At 34.9% G+C, this 9465-nt stretch overlaps 3 protein-coding genes and 1 long non-coding RNA gene across 4 annotated transcripts; all 4 read right to left on the bottom strand.

The window, feature by feature from the left end:
* Positions 1 to 73: 73 nt before the first annotated feature.
* On the bottom strand, positions 74 to 1867 carry LOC136410270 (structural maintenance of chromosomes protein 3-like). Its single transcript, XM_066392338.1, has 6 exons — positions 1563 to 1867; positions 1348 to 1482; positions 1075 to 1290; positions 881 to 1017; positions 617 to 825; positions 74 to 562 (listed from the first exon to the last, which is right to left on the bottom strand). Exons 1-6 carry the CDS (start codon positions 1803 to 1805, stop codon positions 192 to 194), a joined length of 1311 nt encoding a protein of 436 aa, XP_066248435.1. The 5' UTR covers positions 1806 to 1867; the 3' UTR covers positions 74 to 191.
* Positions 1868 to 1915: 48 nt separating this feature from the next.
* Positions 1916 to 4647, bottom strand: LOC136410532 (structural maintenance of chromosomes protein 3-like). The gene is made up of 10 exons (XM_066392724.1): positions 4588 to 4647; positions 4356 to 4514; positions 4006 to 4299; positions 3713 to 3947; positions 3433 to 3658; positions 3149 to 3379; positions 2810 to 2961; positions 2453 to 2706; positions 2251 to 2401; positions 1916 to 2196 (listed from the first exon to the last, which is right to left on the bottom strand). The coding sequence occupies exons 1-10, from the start codon at positions 4645 to 4647 to the stop codon at positions 1916 to 1918; spliced, it is 2043 nt and encodes a 680-aa protein (XP_066248821.1).
* Positions 4648 to 4658: 11 nt separating this feature from the next.
* On the bottom strand, positions 4659 to 5096 carry LOC136410553 (uncharacterized). Its single transcript, XR_010752256.1, has 3 exons — positions 5013 to 5096; positions 4786 to 4900; positions 4659 to 4713 (listed from the first exon to the last, which is right to left on the bottom strand). It is a non-coding gene; the product is annotated as an uncharacterized lncRNA (long non-coding RNA).
* Positions 5097 to 7077: 1981 nt separating this feature from the next.
* LOC136410389 (solute carrier family 35 member F2-like) lies at positions 7078 to 9397 on the bottom strand. The gene is made up of 7 exons (XM_066392522.1): positions 9232 to 9397; positions 8878 to 9181; positions 8590 to 8743; positions 8376 to 8532; positions 8046 to 8250; positions 7846 to 7994; positions 7078 to 7793 (listed from the first exon to the last, which is right to left on the bottom strand). The coding sequence occupies exons 1-7, from the start codon at positions 9303 to 9305 to the stop codon at positions 7607 to 7609; spliced, it is 1230 nt and encodes a 409-aa protein (XP_066248619.1). The 5' UTR covers positions 9306 to 9397; the 3' UTR covers positions 7078 to 7606.
* Positions 9398 to 9465: the final 68 nt, after the last annotated feature.

Raw genomic sequence — 9465 nt, 5'->3', positions numbered from 1 at the left:
AGAAAATTATAAGTTTTCCTTCATTCCCTGGTGATTTAATCTGCTTTTAACGTACTTTATTCAAAGCACAAAAACATAACTGTCTTCGACATAAAATCAAACTCAATTGTGCTTAACACCACTAACAAAACTGAACATTAACATTACTCTTTAAACTCTCACCAAAAGCTATATTTGAAAACGATAACTCTTCAAAAAGAACTGTCACTTTCTCTCAACAAATTCATTGCGGCCTCTTTGCTGACTACCTTTATGCGGCTCACGTTATTTACATTCTGAATCCCATAGCACATATCCGCATGTCCCACCAACTCTTGTTGGAACGTCGTGGTTATAAACTGACATTTGTTCGCTTGCTCATGGATCAATTCGGCCACGATCTTTCTGTACTGGCTATCCAGAGCTTGATCAATCTCATCGAATAAATAAAACGGGGCAGGATCGCATTTTTGAATAGCGAAAATTAGGGCTAAAGCTATCAACGTTTTTTGGCCACCCGAAAGTGGATTCAGCTCACTCAACTGCTCGTTTGTGATGGCATCTGTGAGGCGAATACTGGCTCCTGATAAATTCTCAGATATGTATACAAATAAATCAATGTATAATAAATACGCACCTACAATTACACATTCATTTATAGCAAAAGGGATCTCCTCAGTACTTTCTTCATTATCTGCAGAGATGAACACCAATCGTGCATTTAACGAGGGGTTAAATTTTCTAAAGGTTTCCGCAAAATAGCGAGTTATTTGCTTGAATGTGAAGCTAATGGCGTTCGTTTTGTGCTGCTCGAGAACGTCGAAGAGCTCTTGAGCTGCATCTCGTCTGGAAATATAAAAATGTTTGTTTGAGATAATAAATTAACAAGTAAAATACCTACTCTTTCTCTAGCAGTATTAATGCCTCATCAATCCTTTTCTTCTCATTGGAAATACTCATAAACTCATCGACAGCTTTTTTGTTAACGTGGCTGTAATTCTTTAGATGCTTATGGGTGTTTTCCAGTTCCTTGCGAAGCTAGAAAATAAGTATAAAATAAAAAAATGAAATATTTTGAAGAAAAAAAACACTCACCTCCTTCAAACACATTTTCTCATATTGTTTACATATTTCCTCAGATGGTATGACACCGAAGTGCTGTATTTTATCATTGATATCCCGAATGTTGGCTTCCAGACGAAGCTGTTCTGCAATCAAAACATTTAAATGTTTGGACTTTTCATCTACATTATGTTGATATTCTTCTCTCATTGCTGTCCAGGATTCCAATTCCCTCTGCTTAGGTACTAACTAGAAAAAATGCCATTTACTTCGATATCTTTGTACATCAATAATTATTTCAATTACTTTTTCATTAAATTCCGTAATTCTTTTTTCGACGGAAATCAGTTCCATATTAATTTCTTCGATCCTGTGATTAATTTCATCAAGTTCGCTTTTATAATTTTTCAACCTCGTCAGTTTATCTTCCATTGCAGTTACCTGTGAAAATGAACCAAAAAAGTAAATTATTATATTATAAATATTAATAATTTAATCAACATATTTCGATAGAAATGTACCTGCGAAGCGTTCGTCAGCTCTTCCCGATTCTTAACCAAATTATTTTTCAACAAATTCTCCAATCTATCCTTCTCTGCCTCCACATTTATCCTCCGGTTAAAAGATTTGTTAATCGCTATTTTTAGTTTCCGCTTCTTTTCTTCCAACAAAGTTAGTCGCTCATGGTCCTCAACTGACAAGGACGTGAGCATTTCTTCTTGGAGTTCAGATTCCAGACTTTGTCGCATCGTTTCCAGCTCCATTAAGTTCGATTTACATTCGGCCAATGAATATTCTTTACGCGCCGATATTTTTTCGAGATTGAACAACGATTCTTGAGTTGATTTTAATAGATCTACAAAAAGACGAAAATCTAATAAAAAGATAAGATAGCCAAAAATATATTTTTGCCTTTAAGCTTGTCATATGCGTCAGTAGCTTTCTGTTTATCGGCGACTGTAGTATCCATCAAAATTTCGGCTTGATTATTAGACGACTCTACATTTTTTAGTTTAATCGCTAACGATTTTAACTCATTTTCAGCGTCCTCCATTTGCCTCAAAATCTGTTTACGATATTTTTGCATTTCAATGCAAGATTTTGAGGGGTCATAATAACCTCCAGTTAATGAACCACTAGAATCCACTCGATCACCTTAGAGAAAATAAATTTTTGAGTGATAAAATTAAACAAATTGATGTTTAATACCTTCCAATGTAACGCAATTCAAACCAGTTTTTGCAGCGAGCTGAATGGCCGTGTCAAAGTTCTCGCACAATAGAGACTTTCCAAATAAAAACCGCATGGCTTTGTCGTACATGAAGTTGTAATGTAGAACCGAAATCAGAGATTTTGCCTTCTAAAAACGCAATTTAAAAATTTGGTAGTTATGCAAACAAGACATTCTTACGGGATGATTGGGATATTCTTGTGCGTAGACCACCAACTTATTTAAAGGCATAAAGTTTACTTCACCAGGCAATTTTTGCTTATTCATCTCTCTGAGTATTGATGTTGCAACTTTATGGTCTTTCACAACGTGATAAAACAACTTACTAGTTGCCGTCAGTTCCACGGCAGTATTGACGGCTTTGTCGCATTCAAAACTGTCGAGCACTAGGCCATAATATCCGTTAACGATTTCTCTTTCAGGACCTGAGCGAGCTAAGGAACAAAAGGGATAAGTGTAGCAGATTTTAAGGCCCAATTAAGCATTAGAAGCAACTATAAAAATAAGCAAAAGCAGTTAATAATTATATCTGCTAACAGGCGAAAGTGTCCAACACTTTTCTGACACTAGCGGTTCCTCTTAAAATATTGTTTCCCACGATGGATTGCAATTTTTGATCGGCCTTGTTCAGATCTTGTTGTAGAGAGGACATTCTCATTTCTATGACAGCTTGCTTATGCCAGAGATCACTGAAAAATAACTATTTAATTTAACTTATATAGGCGTATAGCGCAAAGTTAAGGGGGATATTTTTTCCTCCGAAACGTGTCAACTTTAGACATATATTTATATAAACGTTTTTAACTAAAAAAATATCCTTTTCAATTTATGCCGTATGTTTAGAAAACACTCTGTATATTGATCAATAGAACTTACCGTTTCTTGGTTTGATATTGGTCGACGTCTCTCTTTGCCTGATAAAACTTTTTGTTGTAATCATCGATGTTAGTTTTCAATTGCTCCGGTTTCCCCGAATTTCTTGCAATTACCTCCCTGAGCTCCCCAATCTGCCGAGTATACTCCTGCATCTCCGCTTCAATCTCATCTTTTCGCGCATTTATTTCCTTTATTTGTCGAATCAGGGAATTTAATTCGTCATTGATCCAACTGAATCGAGAAAAAATTATCTATTTTTGTCAATAGAATGAAGATTTTACAACCTATTACGCAATTCCTTGGTTTTAAAACGACCACATCTGCTTTTCTTGGCGTAAAAATCGTTGATTTGTTGATTGGTTAGACTTAATTCTTTAGCTAGATCCTTTTCTTGAATCCTTTGCTCTTCGTACTTAGATTTGATTTCATTTAATTCAGATTCTCTTTCTTTCATAATTTCGTTTATATCAGCTAGTTTTAATTCATTTTGACTTTTCCGTTGTTTATCAGCTACAATTTCAATATTATATCAACAAAATCTTTTACCGTCCAAATGTACTCAACCAATAAGCTCCTTATTTAAGCTCTTGATAGAATAGTGCACTATCGATTGTTGTTTAAACAATAAATCCATAAGGTTATTATTGCAAAGAATGTCTCGCTCTTCTTTTAATAAAATCAAGTCCACCTTCATCCTATTAATGGTTTTAGAATGGGCTTTTCTGTTCTCTTGTGTTATGTTCAAGTCGGAAACAGCTTTCTTCATTTGCTCACAACACTCCTCCCTTTTCTTTTCAAGCTAAAAACTCATTAAACGCTTTTGAACTCCACTCAATAAATGAATAGAAAATACTAACTTTGATGAGCTTCCGCGTGGATTCATTTAGTTCCACTTGATGAATGATGTAATCGATAGCTCTTCTGATTTTATTAAACTGTTCGTACTGTTTGAGCTCCGCTTTTTCATTTTCTAAACTCGACAACTTTTCTTCAATCACAGCCAAATGCTTGCGACATTCTTCCAACTCGTTTGCAATGTCTTTCAATTTCGATAAAATTTCAGCCTTACGATCTTCGTACAATTGAACACCGGCAACATGTTTTAATAACCGCAGTCGTTGCTCATTTGAGGCAGTTGCCAGTTGCGAAACCTAAAAACAAGATATTCTGAATGAAGAAATCAATTGAGTAATTTAAGTATATGTACCGTTCCCTGTTTTATAATGTTGTACGGATTGTATGAAGATAATCCTCCCGATTCCAGGAGATGTATAATTTCCCTTCTTAGAGCAGATTTTTTGTTTAAAAAGTATTTACTTTTTCCATCTCGGATTATACGTTTTAAAGAAATTTCCTTCTCATCGACCTAAAATAGTTTATATGTCAAAGGGTGTTTTCGTAAGAACTTTCATCATTAGCTCTTCTTACTGGAATTCTGCCATCAGAGTTATCAAGAATGATCTCCACCGAGATCTCCGGGGAGTTGAGATCTGACCCATGGCGGTACAAACTAATTACCTCAGCATATAAATGGGCGTATTCTTCGCTTATTACAAACTGAATGGCTAACGAAAATTAATTCCAAATTCGATATCTTTGATAAGAAAATGGCTGTATTTTTTTACAGCAGAACTTACCATTGAAAATATTACTTTTCCCTGATCCGTTTCTGCCTATGATTACGTTGTGTCCTGGAGAGAAAGGGCCTACCACAGTTTTATCTGCGTAGCTTTTGAAGTTCTGAATAATAAGCTTAAAAGGAAAAGAAAACCATACTGTTTTGACTTCATGCAATTGATTTCTAATAAAACTCTGCTAAGATGAGAAGGTCAAGTTTATTTGTTGTTGATTCAGCTATTCTTACTTGTTTAATATGCATTTCTGCCCGGTTCTTTATAGGAATGATATGGGATTCGTAGGAAGGTTCACGTCCAAATGGTCACCGTACTATATTCGGAGAACAAAAAATAATGGTTAAAATAATTAGAATTTTATAGAATATCTTGGGGAATAGTACAATTATTCTATAAAAATATTATCTGTGCAATAAAATGGCCGCCTGAAATAAAAAGCTGCAATTGGTCAGCTTAAATTACAAGCAAGAATCCCGGTTTTTCATTGGTTTATGCGTATTATTTTGTTTCAGATGCCTGTGACAATCGACAAAAATGGTGGCTTCCACAGAGGGGAGTAAACAAAACAATTGCATTATAAATAAACACGTACATATGGTTAGTCTAAAGTTTAGAACAAATGCAATTTATATCCATGTAATACATAACCTCTATATTTCGTTAGTTTTTTCAAAGCATTAAGTGGCTTTTAGTATAAACTCGTACAAAATACAAATCACAAACTGGTCAGGATTGGCTGCATCAGTTTGAATCAGACGTTTGATACTTAAAAGTATTTAGAATTTCATTGGTTTCGGTGACAAACAAAAAGATGGCGGTTTAACGCCTCACCGAGATTAGAAACTAATTCATGAAGAACTATTAAGTCATGCCGTTGTTTTTCGGATTATGTTAAGATCCGGTGATGTCAATTCAAATTTCAAACGGTAAGTACCTCGATCTAATACTTCGATTATAATACGTGCAAGTTCAATACGATACTAGTTCTACGACTACAACGATTTTTGAGAAATAAAAGGGATTTACTGCTTAGAATTTCAAAATTCGATATAGTAATCACCAAAACGGCCGCTGGAATATTGATATTAGTTTTGCCTAGTTATTGCAGATACCGGTATAAAGCTGTGAGAAATGAAGCTTATTTCTTTATTATTGCGCGGACAATTTTAAAAAAATTCAAATATTCAAAAATGTTTTGATATGATTTTTGACCTTGACCTTGATCCTAACCGTCGTAAAAAATATTGTGAATCGAATCAGGCGAGTAGATTTTATATGGAAACGAATGATCCTGGGAATGATTTTGGTTACTTACCAGAAGGATAAGAAAATTGGAAATACTGCTAAAATCGGTTAAAAAAACAAAACTCATAAAGTACAAATCGAGTTTCTGTACCCTTTACGAAACTAAACGTACTAAACTAAAAAAAGAAAACAAACAAACTCGAAGCGGGAAAAGTATTCAGCCAATGAGAAATCATCTGAAGATGTTAACGCCTCACCGTCCCCCGCCCCCCTCAATGCATACTTTACCGAACTTCTTTGCAGAATTTCCTTAAAATAACGAAATTTTTATAATTTTACGGGCTCACAAATTTAGTTTTCCCATTTCAAAATCAGGAAAACGGGCCTAAACTACCAATCTACCCACTATGGCAAAGTTTTGAAATTCGAATCAACCACAGAAGCTTAAAATGAACCAAATTGGCCAATTCTCTTTTATGTAGTTTAAAGGAAATTCACCCTTATTGAAAGCACTTGACACAGCACAAGTTTGTTGCTTTGGTATTGGTTTGCCGGTCATCTCTCTGTCTTTTTCTCTTTGGTTGTGTTTAGTTCATTTTATTGACTATGTTTACGTTTGCTGTTTAATTAATTGTATGTGATTTTTTTCACAATAAAAAAACAATTAGAACGCATCAAGAACTCATGTTCCTGTTTATAAAGAGACCATGGTGACCCCACCACACCCATGAACCCCCATTAACCTCATCAATTTCTCCAACAAAACAAAATGGCTGACACGCTCAAATGCCTTGGAAATGTCACAAAACGTCGCCACTGCAAAATTGTTATCATTCGCCTTTAAGTTGAGACTCTCAAACGGAGCAATTCTGGTCTTTGATAACTGAAGTCCAACGTAGTCCTTGCTCAAAATATAATGCGTAAGTAAAACTGCCATCATTCTATTCTCTTTCTCAATTATTTTTGGTTTGCAGGCAAAACTACTATATTTAGGTGGGAAATTTCCAAAGAATTATTCTTCCAGACTTTTCATGCACAAAAATGATATGAAACATTGTATACAATAACCTGTCTTTATTACAGCATTATAAAATATGGTTGGTAATAAAAGTCGTGTTATCATCGCATCTATCGAAAATACAAAACGTAGAAAAGGTGTTCGTTGTTGTAAGATTACACAGAAGGATACTACTTATTGAATTTTAAGAACTCTTATAAGAATTATGGATTTAAGTAGGTAAATACATGAACAACGTTGTCAGCGAATAACACTAATATAAAGTATATATTCGAGAGTATATTATAGTAGTATACATTTACATAAATGTAAAGCGAAGTGTCTGGAGGAATTTAAATTATATAGACGACATTTTCTAACGATTTTATTCCTACCAATTATTTCAAAACTTGAGCAAATATTTCCGACTTAATATGCCTAATAACGTGAATGTCTCATAGATACTGCATGGCTTGGTAAATCAACATTCAACACTGACCTCCATAATGTTAAGATTTCTTTGGAATAAACAATAAATTTGTTTTGAAAAAATTCGAATATTTCTTAAATAGATTGCAATAACTACGCCCTTGTAGTTTGGTGATTCAGTATATCGTGACTACCGTAAAATGAAGTAAAAGTGGTATTGGTGCTGTGACTGAGTGGAAAAGTATCGTTGCTGTTCATTGTCCCGAATGTCGATAATATTTCGTTCATTGGTTCGGGACTGTCCACTATAATGTGTTCTCGCAATTGACATTCCGTATGCCTGAAAACGCCCAAGTTGACTACCTCCAATAAAAATCCTCAAACACTCTCACCTAATATTAAGCTGTGGTGCTGAAGTCTGACTTCTGTCCGTTGTGAAAGTCAGACCATTTCTCATAGGTCTTGTTGACGTTTTCTTTATTGCGTAAATGTAAACTCCAGTCATTGAGAGGGTATAAGATAAGAAGTATAAGGCATGAAACTAAAAGTGCATTTATATAAGATACCTACTTCTTGAACGATGTTCTTTTACCTTATAATTAAATAACAGGATTCCTACAATAAGGGTATAAAAATTCCCAGACAACAGAGACAAATGTAAAGCAGTTGTGCCCATATTAAGCAAAAATACGCTGGAAAAAGTGCAGAACATGAATTGGCAAGCCGAAAACGAGGACAGAAGTGCGCTAGAGTTTTTCCAAGTGGTAGAAATTAGAGTTTGTCTCTCTAACAGAAGCCTGAAAATGTTATTGCTAAATAATGTATAATTAAATGCCCTATAGGGTTGATAATTGTTAAGTTTAAATTGTGAAATTTCATCCTACTACCTCACAACCACAGCTCATGGAAAGTTATTACTTACATTTGTAGCCCACTAACTATACTCCCAAAAAGCCCTAGGAGTCCCAAATACTCAACTATATCAGTATTTTTTACTGACAATTCTTGAAGAACTGTGACTATTGCAAACAAAACAGCTCCCCCAAGACACAACATATCCCCAACCAGTTGGTTCTTACCTATAAATCAATCAATCCTAGGAACTGTTTGCACTTATTTACCATTATTTACTATACCATCAATTTTAGTGTCTTCAATGTTTGCCCAAACCAAGCACCCTACACCAATAAGACAAACAGACACTGCCAGAATGTGCACCATTCGATATCTTACTCCAAGTACCAAACAACTTAGAGCTAAGGCTACTGGGATGGCTACACATCCTAATAACTATTAAAAAATAACTATCTGAGAACAACATCATTAATTATTTAAGTTTCTATAAAAATTAGACTGCATTTAAAGGTGATGGCATATAATAGTTTGGTCCTTAATGGGGTATATATAATTCTTCCTATTCTTACCTGTATGCTAGTAAGGGTAGTAAACTGATGTGCAGTGCTCATTAGAGTATTTGCCTCTACATCTATAATACACAGAAGCAAATACCTCCATCCTCGAGCTTTAATAATTGAAATCAATCCTCTGTCTCCTCGCCTAAATGCTAACCAACTAGTGTAAATGGCACAAAGAAACATGTAGTGCGGAAATGACTGTCCTGTAGGCAGTACTTCACTTGATCTTGAATTCAAGTAATGCGCCAGAGTGTTTATTGCACATAGAATAACAGAGAGGAACTGACCTAGTATTATGTTTTGCCATACCCTCCTAGGAATAAGGGGTTAGCTGTAGGTTAAATTGAGGTGTAATGTAGTTACCATTTTCCTAGTTCGGATAAATTATTTCCTATTTTATCACAAAGCCCAATTGTGGGAGTGTTATTGTCACCCATAATTTGAAATTCATTAATATTTTTGTTTACGTTCGATTTCCACCCCTATGATGTAAGGGCGGGGCACACCCCTTTGTGCAGGTCAAAGGGCTGATCTGCTAAAAGTGCAAATTCAAATTAACCCGCGCAAGCGTTTTGTGAAGTTGCTAGTGTGCTGTTG

This window comes from Euwallacea similis, chromosome 8, assembly GCF_039881205.1.
Source record: "Euwallacea similis isolate ESF13 chromosome 8, ESF131.1, whole genome shotgun sequence".
Lineage (NCBI taxonomy): Eukaryota > Metazoa > Arthropoda > Insecta > Coleoptera > Curculionidae > Euwallacea > Euwallacea similis.
This window is presented reverse-complemented; position numbering and strand designations above follow the sequence as displayed.